We start from the raw sequence: 16,050 nt of genomic DNA, 5'->3' as shown, positions 1-16,050 counted from the left end.
TTTTGAGTAAAGATGGTTTGCTGTCCTTGAATTAGTTCTCCCTGGTATGGAGTAGTTAAAACCTTTACTTTAACGTCACACGAATGCCGAACTCTTGAAAAGGCAACATAAAGTTGTCCATATGCAAATACAGGCTCAGATAGGTAAATGCCTATTTTGTCCATGGTTTGTCCTTGGGATTTGTTGATTGTCATGGCAAATTTAAGTTTAAAGGGTAATTCCAGGTCAGAACTTGTAAGGTCAATTCTGGAAATCAAAGCAGTATTGGTAGTATGGGATCCCATCAGCACTTGAGTCTCAATAACATTTTCTGTCATGGTGTTCACGACTAACCGTGTACCGTTGCATAAACCATGTTTAGTATTAAGGTTTCTTAATAGCATGACTATTGTCCCCACTTTAAGGTTAAGATTGTGTTGTGGTAATCCGGCCGGGTTAATAGTGTTTAAATATGCTAATGGGAAATGAAGATGCTCAGTTTCGTCTTCAGAATCAACACTGTCAGTACTTAGAAAGACGTGTCTTTCTCCAGGAAGTAATGCAATCACTTGGTTATTTATGTGATCAACGTCAATATTCTTTGGACATAATATAGCCCGGTGTGTCAAAAGTGGTATCTGGTCTAATGATATCGCTTCACCAAAAACCTCTGTTACCAAGACGTCGCAGATAAAGGTGTGAGGAATTTGAATAATATCTGGGTGAAGTTCAAACACATTGGTAAGGTTTCCATTTCCTAGTTGCAACAACCAATTGGTATATGCTGGATCTGTACACCGCATGTTCTCTACCAAGCTTAGTTTCTCAAAGTAATGCCAATTTTCTGTGTATTTTAAACTGGACTGAACAATAGCTGAACGCATGGCGTGCGGAACAACAGGCAAGCACTGTCGAAAATCTCCTCCTAATAAAAGTACCTTTCCTCCAAATGGAATATCATTATCCATTAACGCTCTGAGAAGTTTATCAATGGCATTGAGTAAATGACTGGATTCCATCGTACATTCATCTAAAATCAATAGTTTTGCCAGACGGATCTCATTTGCACTGTCACTGTGCATTTTCATAGTTGAAACTGATGTTTCCGTGATTGGAACTGGAAGCTTGAATAAAGAGTGACATGTCCGACCATTTATTAACAGATTAGCTGCTACCCCGGTTGTAGCTGATGCGAAAAGCAACTGTTTCTTTGCAGAAAAATAATGTATAAGTGTTTCATAAAGGTACGTCTTTCCGCTTCCCCAAGGCCGTCAAGAAAGTAGCATTTGGGTATTGGGCTGTTGTCTTCTGTGGCAAGAACAATTTTATTAAAAGCAGCAGATTGTAAGGTATTTAAACTGGCAATCATTCTTTGTGCAATCTCTTGCTCTTCCTGAAGATTTATTGGCGCTGAATGCAAATCAGGTAATGAATGTGGAACATTTGGCAAATTGAAGTTCTCCAACGTATATCCAAGGAGTATGAGAGCAAACTGAATGTCTTTAAGTGCATAGGCTTCACATTTGACACAAGAATCATCGCTTCCATGTAGCTTGTGGCATATGTCTTCTATCATTCCTCCCTTGTTTGTATTCCAGAGGTTCAATGGATCTGATGGGGAGGAAAATGCACAGATATAAGCAAAAAGCTGGCGAACTTGACCTGGCATTGAATACGATATTGCATCGTCTAGAGTTTTGCTGCCAAATTGTATCATCTAATAAATATCCTTTATCGTTTACTGCTTCCTGGAATGTCTTCCACAGTTTGATGGCGTTGCCAACTTGAACAGTTCTAATGTCGTTAAATGACGTAGCTCCGGTTTCATGTTGAAGAAGTAATCTTAGATAAAACCTTTCCGGCTCCTTAATACTCACAGTGTACATTCGGCCTATGACCTTATTACCGCGTTGCTGTCATTTTTTCCAGAAAGTACCATTGTCAACCCAAACATAGTGAACGCGAATTTCCCAATACTTCCACTGGTAAGCATCTTGATCTTCTTGATTGAGCTTAAACCACGCAGTAAGTTTAGTATCTCTTCTAGCTCTTCTCTCTGCTGCTTGGACTTCATTCCCCGCTCGAAAACAGACATTTTGCTTGTCCTCCAAATGAACCAGCAACCGACAAATGGTGTGGCTCTGAGCGTGCATTGGAAAGCCAAATATTCTCCAAATGGCTTCTGGAGCACTGACGTACCGTGAATCCACATACATTCGAGTCTCATCATGATCATTTGTTTCAGACACTGAAACATCAGCACAATCATGGCCCTTGTAAACGTATTTGAATAAATACTTAACGCTTTTTACTGTAGCGCAGATTTCAACATTTATATGGCAGTTGTATCGTAAACATAAATAAGGATTGTATGGTACCACCCAGGTATTGTCAATTGGACGACCCGGTACAACTTGCAATTCATTTGTCTGTCTTCTCATATACTTAGGATATCCGTTCACGTTTCCAAGTGTAACTTCTTGGAAATCTTTGGGAAAGCCCTTAGAACATTTGCCATTCACCATACATGGACTGTTTGGATTTGTATTGCCACATGGTGTATGGATCATATTTCTGATAACAATTTGAAAGAGACATGGAGAATTGTCACGGTCTGGAATTTCAGCTTTTACTATTTTATTGATGTCATCCTCTGTGCGAATTTTGGAATAATCATCAAGGATTAGCAAAATATGGGCGTGTGGCAAACCTCTCTTCTGAAACTCTATAACATGGATAATTGCTTTAACAGTCCCAAATAGAGATTTTATCTTGATATCCTCCAGAAAGTTATTTAGTTTGAGTCTAAAGACTCTTGCAACTAAATCAGGACGATGTTCCACTTTTTGCCATGGCATAAGATTATTTGTAATTTCTTTCCATTTAGGATTGCAAGTCATAGTGATAAATAGATCAGGTTTGCCAAACTTTCTAACTATAGCCATTGCATCTTGGTAATGCTGCTGCATATTACGTGGGCTGCCTTGAAAGCTAGATGGTAAAATAACCGCTTTTCCAGCAGGGTGATCTACCATGTCCGCATCACGATTTATGTACTCCATCAGCGACTTGTAGTTATCGGCCCGCAGTGCAGGTTGGTTGTTTTTAATCCACTGGAGATCATTTGTTTCTGCTCGAACATAAACATCAACTATGTATTGTTGAGTTAGCTTTCCTGCATTGATTAATGGATTAAACTCGTCTCTTACTGAGAGTCTGTAGGAAAAATATTCTTTCATTGATACACGTGATCTTTTCTGTGCTTGATTTTTTTTATATCTGCAAATGCCAGCACTCCCATCCTTCCTGGCCAGTTGGAAACAAAATGGGGTATGTCAAAGTATCAAGTTTAGGAAAACAAATGTCCACGCGTTGGAATTTAGGTTGGTTGGTTCCATCAGGACATAAATGCATGACAATATCGCAGTGAAACGGAGGCTCACCGTCTTTACTTTGAAACACAATTGCCACTTCATTAATGATGGAAACATTGTGAAACATTGTATCGTCTCGGATCCTGTTCTTTGTCCTTTATTAGCACTAAGGCAATTTTAGTTGGTGCCACACCCTCCGCCTCGGCTTTTGTATTGGCTTCTTTTTCAACCTCATGTAGCATTTTTATAGAGTTTGCTAATGGGTGATTGTTTATGACTTCAGCTACGTTTCTCATTATCAGCTCTGTGCATTGTTTGTTTTCAGGAAGGTTCATTCGTTGATAAACTGCGTCATCTAGATCCAACACGTAAATTTGGGCAAATTTGCGGTCATGATTTGGCTCAGGGTGCACAGTTCCAATCCGATGCAATATTTGTCCACACACGTGAAAGCAGTATGGGCCATTCTCAGGTGGTGGCTTGATATTTACCCCGGTAGATGCAAAAGCAAATGAACTATTGTAGGATCTAATGGATTCCATAAAGCTTTTACTTTCGGGTACATTGTTAGTCAAAAGCTTCCGTAAATATTCAGGATATTCATCCAAAGGAGGTAGCTTAACTTGACCTTTTTGACAACAACGTGTAAACTCATCAGTTGTACTGCCAGTTTTTTCTTCAAGGAAGTTAAGTGAATGACAATGACTGCAAATGACACTCATTAATCCCAATGAATTTTCATGAACAGTGGATTCATTATAGAATGCGTTCTCAGCTAACTGGCGGAATTGTTCAGCGTCTGTCCATCGTTCCTGTCTTTGGCTTTTTCTTTGTTGGAATACTGAACGTCTTAAACCTTTTAAACAACTTTGTAGCCTTTCTGCAGTTTCTTTTTGGATCCGTGCCTCTCTTGCATCTGGTGTTGCAGAAGCACGTTGTAGGCGCCTTTGTTCATTGTTTTTATCCATACGGGCTCGGTTTTGTATTTCTAACCGTTCGTTGAGCTCTTTGTTTTTGGAGCCGTGACTCCTTTGCTTGTGCTGTTTCAGAGGCGCGTTGTAGGCACCTTCGTTCATCGATTTTATCCATACGGGCTCGTTTTTGTATTTCCGTTAGTTGAGCTGTTTCTTTTTGGAGCTGTGACTTCTTTGCTTCTGGTGTTTCTGAAGCGCGTTGTAGGAGCCTCCGTTTATTATTTTTATCCATGCGGTCTCGTTTTTGTTTCTCTGTGGCGCTGTCGTTAGGTACAACTCTTACTTTTAATACTGAATTACTGTTATGTGATTCAAATATGCCACACAGACTGCTGGCACAGTGGATTAGAGAAAGTTTAGTTTACAGGTTGTGTTGTTTGGGCGCCACCTACCGACTCTGGGAAGCCGCTGGGTTTGACTCTGGGGCGCTGAGGCGCAGTGAGCATGCGCGTTGGTGCATCCACCGTCCGTGCATAAATTAAACTGTGGTTTAGTAATATAGATATGGTGGCGCAATGGATTGTTTTAAATGCTTTCCATGAGCTGTTAGGTGATTAAAGTAGGGGTGATATGGTGACGCAGTGGTTGGGCACTGTTGCCTAGCAACAGGAAATGAAGGTTCAAACTTGGCATATTTTCTGTGTCGAGTAAAATAAACGTAAGTGTGAAAATGCTTGGAATAGTAAATGCTAAATAATAATAATACAACTAATGTGTTAAAGACAGTTTAAGTTTAAAGTTTGAGTATGTTGTGCAATGTGAAACATCTCTGTGACTGAAGTGCATCTGAAGGAATTTAAATGAGTTTGGCAAAATGTTTTGTCAAAGACTATGTGTGAATATATGTAGTGTTGTTTGAAATGAAGAGGCAATTAATAAAGGTGTACATAAAAATGTTTTAAATTTAAACTTAAAAAAATGAATATTATTAGGTCCAATGAAATGTTTCCAGAATTAAGATACATGTGTGTGCCTTTTCCATTGAGTACTGGCCATACTCAAATGGAAGAAAGTTCTTTTAGTAATTTAATCTAGGATAGCAAGAAAGCTGGTGATGAGCAGTGACTTCCAGCCTAAGTAGTGTTCTGTACTAAGATATGCTGTACAAAAGGGGGAAGGGGGGTTAACTAACAAAAAGAGTAGACTTGTGCTTTTTCTGCAGATCATCACTCTGGAGAAGCTGCAATAAGCATCTAGGGATGACATCAACAAAGCATGCATGGACTATAGCCTTAACAAGAGGTTATGGGTAAAATAAATCAATATTATTAAGCATAGCTAAATTTTATATATCAAAATGTTTTCTTCAAAGTAGTGTATGTAATAGTGTGATGCACTAACTACTAAGAGAGCATTTTTTAAACCACCATTTTTAATAAAAACAAGATTTTAATTTATAAGGCATTTGATACAGTATGAGATGTCGATTTCTTTTCTTATCACTTCTTGCTCACAAGTAATTTGAATATCTTAAATGTGAATTAGAATGTTAATGTTTGAATGTAGCTGATGATAGGGTTTAGCTTTATTTTCAATAATTTGATGCTCAAATGAAACATTCCGGACACTTGTTAAATTCTGGAGCCATATGTAGAAATATATGTCAATTTAATTAGTAAAATATTAGGTTAAAGAAAAATAGCTGGGATATGAATATAGATTATTTAGCTTTAAGATTAAAAGTTGAGAGATAATAAAAAGATGTATTTTAAGATAATTGTAACTTTTGAAAATAACGTGTTAGCTTTAGATGAAGTGAAATACAAATTTCTTTTCTAAATAATGTAAATCCCAAGACTGCACATAATTTAACAATATAATTAGAGCAATTGGGAAAGGGAATGTGGAGCTTAACTGTTTTAGTTTATTTTTATCTTATTTCTAGAAATAATTAGGAATTTACCAGTCTAAACTGTGGATTTCTTCTTTGACTTCTGCTTGCTATGCTGGCTGAGAGATGTTCTCTGGAGGACACTGGTATTACATTCTTGTTGAAAAGGGAATCGAGACTGCCCGCCTAGGTTCCAGTTCAAGTCTGGAATAAGTAAGTAAATACTTGAAAATTTTCTACAGGAACCTCCACAGAACACAACTCTTTAACTAATAACCTCCACACCACTCTACTTACTCTTTTCGTTGGTTTGGCTTCCTGCTCCTGGACATATTTGTGTTCTCTATAGGAGAACTATAACATTCGGTTCTTATGAACTTGTAATATTGTAGCGAATAAGGAGGGTGAGACACAGAACAAGTGCTGGAAAATGTGGTGCTCCAAAGATGCTGAGTTTATTAAACAAGAACTGAACAGAACAGGGCGGCACGGTGGCGCAGTGGTAGCGCTGCTGCCTCGCAGTTAGGAGACCCGGGTTCGTTTCCCGGGTCCTTCCTGCGTGGAGTTTGCATGTGTCTGCGTGGGTTTCCTCTGGGTGCTCCAGTTTCCTCCCACAGTCCAAAGACAATTTGGATTGGCGATTCTAAATTGGCCTTAGTGTGTGCTTGGTGTGTGGGTGTGTTTGTGTGTGTCCTGCGGTGGGTTGGCACCCTGCCCAGGATTGGTTCCTGCCTTGTGCCCTGTGTTGGCTGGGATTGGCTCCAGCAGACCCCTGTGACCCTGTGTTCGGATTCAGCGGGTTGGAAAATGGATGGATGGATGGATGAACAGAACAGCAATAAAACTTCCCCAGCCCGCTGTTAATGGTCGCTAGGCATACCTATAAAACAACTAAATGTCACTATTTGTTTTGTCTTTACCCATTTTTTGTACACTGTTGACTTTTGAGATTTTCTTTCTCTCTCCTCATCCATACACACGTCTTCCCTCCCGCTGCGCACACACCTTGTCTTTCTATGTAGTTGTAAAAATGCAAAGCCTGCCCTAAACAGAGTAAACAGAAAGCATTAATTACAGTACATCACAAAATTAATGGGATTGGTTCCAGGGTTCTTGCTGACCGATAGATACCCTACTGCTCCACATTCCCTCTGAGGGGGGAAAGATTGATATTTAGTTTGTAAAGTTATTTGTATAACAGCAAATGTTATGTGCCAATAGTTTGAATATTTTGAGACAATTGAATGCTTTTCTTTTGGTATGTATATACAGTACATCCGGAAAGTATTCACAGCGCATCACTTTTTCCACATTTTGTTATGTTACAGCCTTATTCCAAAATGGATTAAATTCATTTTTTTTCCACAGAATTCAACACACAACACCCCATAATTACAATGTGAAAAAAGTTTACTTGAGATTTTTACAAATTTATTAAAAATAAAAAAAATTGAGAAAGCACATGTACGTAAGTATTCACAGCCTTTGCCATGAAGCTGAAAATTGAGCTCAGGTGCATCCTGTTTCCCCTGATCATCCTTGAGATGTTTCTGCAGCTCAATTGGAGTCCACCTGTGGTAAATTCAGTTGATTGGACATGATTTGGAAAGGTACACACCTGTCTATATAAGGTCCCACAGTTGACAGTTCATGTCAGCGCACAAACCAAGCAGGAAGTCAAAGGAATTGTCTGTAGACCTCTGAGACAGGATTGTCTCGAGGCACAAATCTGGGGAAGGTTACAGAAAAATTTCGGCTGTTTTGAAGGTCCCAAGCACTGTAATATTTTAAGACTGAGTTTATTTTATATTGTGGTGATTTACTTGTTATGGTGAATATGCTTTTGAGTGGAGTCCACAAGAATGGCAATGCTAGATAACAACTATAGAGAATTTTTTTTTTATTGAGGGATCTATTTTTTGAAAATAATGGCTACAATGAGTGGAAACTTCTGCATAGTGCTTACCAGCTGCAGAATTCATTTTTGACCATTAAAAACAAACTGGCTAACAGACGAGCAGAGACTGGATAAAATGACTGTTTGTTTTACCGCTAGTGTTATTTTTGATAAGGGGTACCCCCAAAGAAACCCCTTAATATCTCATGAGACACTATTTTTGGGATCCATAAGTAACTTAAAAATTACACATGATGTATTGCAATGCTGAATAATGTAGAACAAAATGTTTAAGTCTTTGAACCTGCAGGTGAAAGCTGTTTTTCCTAGCACATTTTTTATGACAGCGCTTGAATTTGAACCTGGAGACTGAGCTGTGCTAAAGGTCTGCAGACAAATGAGTCATCCAACTCCCAAGGAGAAACAAGCCATACCAGAAAGGGGATCAAGCTGTGGACCAGGCCATCGACCAATTGACTACTGGACAACGTACTCAATTTCCAGTCCAAGGGATCATGGGTTCCTGCTGCTAAAAAAGTCAACTGTGCTGGTGACCACTGACAGACATCAAAAGATAATCATGGGTCCAGAATCGTCGAGGGCAGCCTGCATGGCATTCAGACCAGAGCCTCATTCATTAGATGAAAAGTTCCAGTATATTGATATCATTTGCTTTGGGGTTTTGGACCCCAAAATCTGATTCACACTTTTACCGTGCAGGGTTCTATGTTCTTTGCCAGAGCCCACTTTAACTGTGCTTGATATGCCTTACAATTTGTCCACTCGTTTTCAATTTTATGACAGTTGTTGACCAAGTACTTGAATTCTTCTTGCCCTAGGAGTTGGAACCACAAACTAATCTGTCTTTTCTGCAGCAATGTCTTTAAGGAAGATATGAACCATGGAGTTATGGATGGTATAGGAGGAAAGGCTAATTATCTGCAAGCAAAGCAAATGAACTCCTTTTCATAAGCAATACGTATTGAATATTTGTAACTATTTTATTAATGGAAATACTGCACAATTTAAATAGTTTAACATGTATAGCAATTGGGGTAGTAGTATATCTGAGCAAGTTTCTAATGTCATTAGCATATCATGGTCAGCACTTAGAGTAACTTAAAGTAAAGAGTAAATATTTTAAGATAGATGTTTCTAGTACATCTGAGTCTACTGATACTTAAAAAAAGTTTTAAGGAACAATGTTTGTATGTAATTTGGAGTGTTAAAATCTAATTTTAACACATGATTATTACCATTTGCAGGATTACCAGTTAAACGTCAGTCCAATTTAAACTTTCTTGGTTGTTTGTTTTAATAATTGAATGAATAATAGAGTTAACATAAAGAGAAATTTGTTAACTATGAGGAATGGTAGTGAACTTGAGGGACAGTCAAGTGTTTTGGGAATAGACACACTCAGGACAAAATGTCTAAATCTATTGATACAAGGTGAATATAAAGTTTAAATTGTTTTGTTTTTTCAGGAAGGAACTTAATTTTATTTTGTAAATAGTCATTGATACAGAAAGATGGAAGAAATATGAATATTAATGTATTTGGAATTTTGCATTAGGATTAGATGCATCAGGACAGATTTTATATTGGGTTTTAAGGTTTAAATGTTGTAAATTAGATGCAGGGTATAGAACATGGTATAAGGGAAAAGAAGTTTGTAGGATAGTGCGAAGTGTTTTTAGGAACTGGGGTAATTAGGGCTATATGGGCAGAAATAGTTTGTGGTAATACAGGACAAATAATATGACTTTTTGGGCCTAAGTAATATATAGAAGTTAGCAAAACAAAGTAATAATTCACCACAACAGAGATGGAGTGTCTTATGCATGGAGTGGTGAGTGAGCAGCTTGTGAAATTGGAAAGCCCAGATACAAACCAAGGATCCCAGCTGGTGGCAGAAGACTAACATCAATAAGAAGCTTGAGTACAACCCTTGCAATTTTAACGTGACCTTGACATGAGCCAATGGCTTGCATTAATGAGTAATGTTGACATCTTCTGAAGGGAGGATTGACATCTACTTTTAGCAATATAGCTGTTTTTATGCAGCAAAGGTGATCATCTAATTTTAAAGTCCATAGCAGGAAGTAAATTGGGGCAACTTTGTGAATGAGAGCACGAGGATGTGAGCATGGTTGTTTGTATAAGGATTCTATTTCTTGTTATTGTTGTACACATCATTGGCATCATAAACTAGGGACTTTGGATGTTTTTAAAGTACATACTTGGGCTGTCTGTATCACCACCAACAACATTGATGAAAAATATAGGACTTGGTACACTTAACCAAGATAGCTAATGTTTGTTGGATAAGAATGAAATCAAACAGTTGTTGACAATGTTTTTATCATTCTACATGGAAGTTATGAGGTTATGGAACACAAATCTGAGATTATAGGGGAAAATGTGTAATGCCAGTATACTCTGAAGAAAAATAACTTTGATACATGTTAATTGATTTTCTATGTTCACTATTATTGATTTATGTGATTTATCTTTAGGTATTAATCATTTGCACTGATTACTGTTATTTCCCAAATGCAGCTAGCCAGGAATCTTTTACCTCCTTTTAGCCTCTAAGGGGGGACATATTCAGTATACATACATTTTATACAGATTAGGAATAAGGTTATAATAGGAAATGATTCCTTATAGTTTTAGTGAGACTTTATGTAGTCTCAAAGGGGGGAATGCAGAAGAATAATTTTAGGGTAACATAGCATCATCTTAAAAGAAACAGCATAAAGGGTTAATAACCAAATAAAGGTCATGTGAACAACAAAATGTACACTGAAATATAAGATTTGGTTTAGGAAAAATACTTAGATGGTCAAGTAAATAATTTACCAGACGAAAGGTTGATGTAATATATACAAAAAGTACTTAAGGATGACTAAGAGATAACTAAGAAATCAGCAAACTAGAATGGACAGTTGTTACATGCACAGAAATTTCAAGGGTGTTGTCTCATCTCAAAAGGTGTAAGAAGAACCAGAATATAATAGACTTATTATTCTATATAAATATTTGGGTGTAAACCAACGAACCAACCAGAGTAAAATGTATGCATTGATTGACACTGTATGTAAATTCAACAGTTTATAAAATGAATCTTTATCCTTTGTTTCACTCACCATTCTGACCATGCTGTAACTGACTGCTTTTGAAGAATGCTCCCTCCAAGGCATTTTGCTGAGGAGTCATTAAAAGATATAATAACAGCTTTTTTTCCAGACTGATTACTGAATTGTCCTGTTAGAGGATGTTTCTTTCTTTAGATGTTAAATTTCGACCAGAAAGGGTAACTAAGGTCTTAGATGGTTTAGCTGGGCTTGAGGTCTTGGCCCTGTTGGACTCTGGTAGTGATCATCCAACACAACATGCTCTGGCAGATACCCTGCACAACCAGTGTGTGTAAACATTTGCTGTGTTTATGGGGATGTTAAGGAGTATGGTAAAGTACTACACCCACTGAATCATAACAGAGTGAACTTTAAAGTTTGAGATACTCTCCCCGATTAATAACTTGTCTTTTGATCCATACCTGGCTGGACTGAAATTGCTGAAAACAAGACTGTGACTGAACCTGGTGTTAACACTAGAATTACCAAAGCCTATGAAAAAGGTTGTAAACCCTGCCTACTTTAAATCCATTCGCACCTCTCCATCAGCGTCTTTTGTGTTGTAAATGTGTTCATAAGCAAAAGCAGCAAGCAGCCTGCTATCTCATCACCCCACCGCTGCAAGAAGGGCAGAAAGCTCTCTCAGCTCAAGCCTTATTTATCTGGGAGTGAGGTACACCAGGAGCAGTATAGGGTAAATTATATATCGTTATTTGGAACATTTCATGCATTTCATGTGTGTTCCGTGTCTACAACGATCAATGTAAGTGTAGGAGGCCAGGAGATGCAAGAAATGTTGAACACATAGCTAAAATACAAAGTTTTTTCATGTTTTAGTACTAACAACCCTACACAACTGTGTTTGATCTTATTCAGGAAAAGATCCTAGTCGTCTCATGGGAGAAAGACTTTCCGAGACTAAGGTCATAAACCTTATGAAACCGTTTCTGGACAAAGGCAGAACCATAACAACAGTTGCGTAGGGTGCAACAGGAGCTTCCACATGTAGCTAAAGTCACTTAAGTACACGTGTACTGTCTCAGCATGCCCATGTCGATCAAATAGAGGAAGCTCTGCAAGCTACTTGTGACTTTACCAAGTTAAATAACATTCGATCTGGCTTATATATAAGTAGCATATTAATGTTTTTATATAAAGACTATCACAAAACATTATCACAAACTGGAATTTGCACGATACCTTGGCGAGCTCTGTAAGCCATGCTGTTTCGTTGAAGGACAGGTGTAGGGCAGACTGACTGGCAGGATGATGCCAGACCTGTTGCTGGATCCAAATGGTGCCATCTCTCGCCTTTATGCCTGGTGCAGCTGCGTTCTTGTGAGTGTACGTTTCTTGTGGGGAGGGCTATAGAACCCTCATCCTCATCTGAGTTCACCTCTGTTATAGCATGTCTTTATTTGAAAACAGTGGTGTTAAATCGGGGTGAGAGTGAACACAACTGAGAGAATAAAACTGGGGAAAAAAAAAACACTAACCTTTACAAGCACCATACATTTAGACCAGCTGTTACAGACTCAAATAAAATGTATGTTTTTATTGTATAATAGTAACAATAAGAACAGCTCACTACTCAAAATGTTTATTTTGGGACACGGCAAGCCTTGAATCCACTACCTGTTAATTATAAGTCAGCAGTTCTTACCACTGCATTACCAAAGCAGTTGTGACAACGAAGTTCACTAACCCGATTTCTTTTTCTTTGGTTAAAGTCTTGAATAAAAGGGCGCTTGTTTTGTTATACATGTACCTTTTGTGAAAGAGCTTATTTGATATTTGGACTTCAGTCTTCACACATTATATACTTCATGTCAAAATTTTGTCGTTAGTATTAGAACATGAAAAAAGTGTGTCTTTTTGGTATGTGTTCAATATTTCTGTCATTGTACACTTACATAGATCTTTGTAGTCACAGAAGACACATGAAATGCATGTGTTCCAAATAACGATATATTATTTACCCTATTCAGCTCCCAGTACCTCACTCCCAGATAAACAAGGCTTGAGCTGGGAGTGCTTTTTGCCGTTTCTGCGGTGGTGGGGATGGGATAGTAGGCTGCTTACTGCTTGTGCATATCGACACATTTACAACACAAAAGACGCTGACGGAGAGGTACAAACGGATTTAAGGTAGGCCGGGTTTACAAGTTTTTTCGTAGGCTTTGGTAATTTTAGTGCTCAAGTATAGCTGTGCCAATTTCATATTCCACAAGCAACAAGGACGGTGATATATGTGAGGAGGTGAAGCAGATGCGTGTGTGATTCGTGAGAGTAAAAGCAACTGCCGCAGTCTTATTGTACTGGCTCTAAAACTGGATGACTCAGTTCGGTTTTATATAGATTTCACGTTTGAATAAGATTCCAAATTTGACGCATACCTGATGCCGTGTACTGATAACTTACTGGAGAGTCTTGGGCAAGCCTCATATATTTCCACCCTGATCTCACAAAAGGCGACTGGCAGATGCCACTGGAGGAATCCAGTTGTGAGAAGACCACATTCGCCACCCCCGGATGGGTTGTTCAAATTCACCATACTCCCATTTTTGTCTCCATGGCGCACAGTTGACTTTTCACTGGATGATGGATCTGATTCTGCCACCCCACTGCAATATATGCTGGAGTGTATCTCAATGACATAGTCATTTTCAGTAATGATTGACGGTCAGTTGCATCTCGACCATCTACAGGCAGTGCTTGACAGTTTGAGGCTGGCTTGGTTGGAGCTAACCCTAAAAAGTGTAAACTGGGGATGTCAGGAATGCATTATTTGGGGTATTCTATTGGGAAAGGTTTCATTAAACCTCAGGTTGGACACAGTGGGTGAGGTGCTTCTATATCCACGTCTGGAAATGCAGAACAAAGTTTGTGCTTTCCTCGGACTCGCTGATTATTACAGGAAGTTTATTCCAAATTTTGCAAATAGAGCCACCCCTCTCACTGACCTGACGGAGGACACAAAGAACTGCAGCATTGTCTGGACCTATGATTATGAAATATCCTTCTCTGACCTGAAGCCCGCTTTGTCTTCATTCCCAGTTATGCGAATCTGGACTTTTCTAATGAGTTCATTCTACAGACAGATGCAAATGTGCTTGGTTTGGGGCTTTTCTTTAATCTTAAAGAGTTCCAATGAGGAAGAACATCCTATCACATTTTTAAGCAGGAAGTTTCTTTCCAGGGAGCATAATTACTGAACCACTGAGAAAGAATGTTTGGCTATCAAGTGGGCAGAGGAGGCACTCCGCTACTACTGTGGGGAAGGCGGTTACCCTGGTGACTTATCACATCCCACTCCAGTGGCTCTACAGATAGAAGGATACAAATTCCTGAATCACTAGGTGGTTTATTAGCTTGCATCCATTTGATATTGAGGTTCGCCATTGTCCCGGTTCAGTGCATGCCAACGCTGACGTTCTCTTATACCTGGCCGTGCCCAGCTTAGATTGTCACTTCGTTCACACCAGTGTGAACAAAGCTGGGGTGAGTGCAGGGAGTGGATGTGATATTTTGAGACCCCAACAACCTCCCAACTGCATTGTGCACCAACATGCACTTAATGCAGGCAGGGACTATAGTGTGTATATTATATGTATATATTAGTATATATAGCTACGTAGACAACACATTCGTCATATTAACCCTTTAACCGCCAACTCCCTAAATATTCCCCACGCCAGGCGAAATCTGAACAATTTTTGTTTTTTTACTTTTTTACATTTTTTTTACATTTTTTACATTTATTCAAGCAGTATTGACCACTAAATGTTGTGCAAGTTGCCAGTGTATACACGAAATCTATAAATGTAACCTGAATTCTCAGCTAAGCAAAACATCTTAATACCAAACCGTGCCCTTTTCAATGGTAGATACTGTCGAAACTGTAAGCGGCCCTTCCACGACAATAAACTTTCATCAACTGCAACTGACGGTCCTGGCATGTAGGGCAACTGAAATGCTTCAAATAAATGATCAATCAAAGGACGTAGCTTGAACAAGTGGTCGCGGTTTGGATCTTTCTTATCTGGCTCGTTTCTGTTGTCATTCAAATGAAAGAATTTCAGCAGCAAAGAGAATCGGTTACGTGTCATGACAGCTGCAAAAATAGGTGTTGCATACATAGGATCTGTAGACCAGTACATCTCAATATCTGGTTTTCTGATTATTCCCATCAACATCAAAATCCCAATGAATTTTTTCATTTCGTTTTCATCAGTGTCAAACCAAGCACGAACACGGGAATGTGGAGGTAAATTGGGATTTTTCTCAATAAACTGTGCTGCATACAGATTTGTCTGATGAACAAAATGTCTGATCAAATCAGGTGACACAAACAGCTCATAAAACTGCTCAGCAGTGTAATTGTTTACATCAACAATAAAGCCACATGTTGCCTCAAACGAATGCAGAAAAGGTAGTTCACCACGGGCAGCAGCCCAGCTGAGATGCTGGGGATACACCCACTCAGCGCCGTCATCCGATGCGTCTTCATTCACAATATCATGCAGCGCACGTTGCTGCTCATCACTGTCACTAAAATCTTCTTCAGAACTGCTACAATCATGATCAGAACTGTCCAAAATCGCCTGCAAAGCCTCACTTGAAGTCAGTTTATGTTTCGCCATATTCACAGCTGTTACATGCGAATCACGTCACATGACCGGCCAAAACAACCACAGACTTGTCGAAATACAACGTAGTAATAATACCCACGCCAAACCGTCAGTTATACTACTTGCCAGGCATTCATATAACCACAGGCAAATGTGCCGGATAATTCCGGCAGTATGGCGTTAGCATTAAAACAACGGTGCCGGATATATCCGGCAGAGGGCGG

The 16,050-nt window shown here is 38.9% G+C and overlaps 2 protein-coding genes across 4 annotated transcripts in view; both read right to left on the bottom strand.

The window, feature by feature from the left end:
• usp54a (ubiquitin specific peptidase 54a) overlaps positions 1–16,050 on the bottom strand; it is a 307,359-nt gene that overhangs the window by 204,946 nt on the left and 86,363 nt on the right. The gene's annotated exons all lie outside the window — the stretch shown is intronic.
• On the bottom strand, positions 1,896–3,233 carry LOC114645542 (uncharacterized; the record flags this gene model as incomplete). The annotated part of the gene is made up of 1 exon (XM_028793386.1): positions 1,896–3,233. A coding segment is annotated over one exon (1,338 nt), but the record flags the coding sequence as incomplete, so codon positions are not given.

Source organism: Erpetoichthys calabaricus, chromosome 2 (genome assembly GCF_900747795.2).
Source record: "Erpetoichthys calabaricus chromosome 2, fErpCal1.3, whole genome shotgun sequence".
Classification (NCBI taxonomy): domain Eukaryota; kingdom Metazoa; phylum Chordata; class Cladistia; order Polypteriformes; family Polypteridae; genus Erpetoichthys; species Erpetoichthys calabaricus.
The sequence above is the reverse complement of the archived record's forward strand: the minus strand, read 5'-3'. Positions and strand labels throughout refer to the sequence as shown.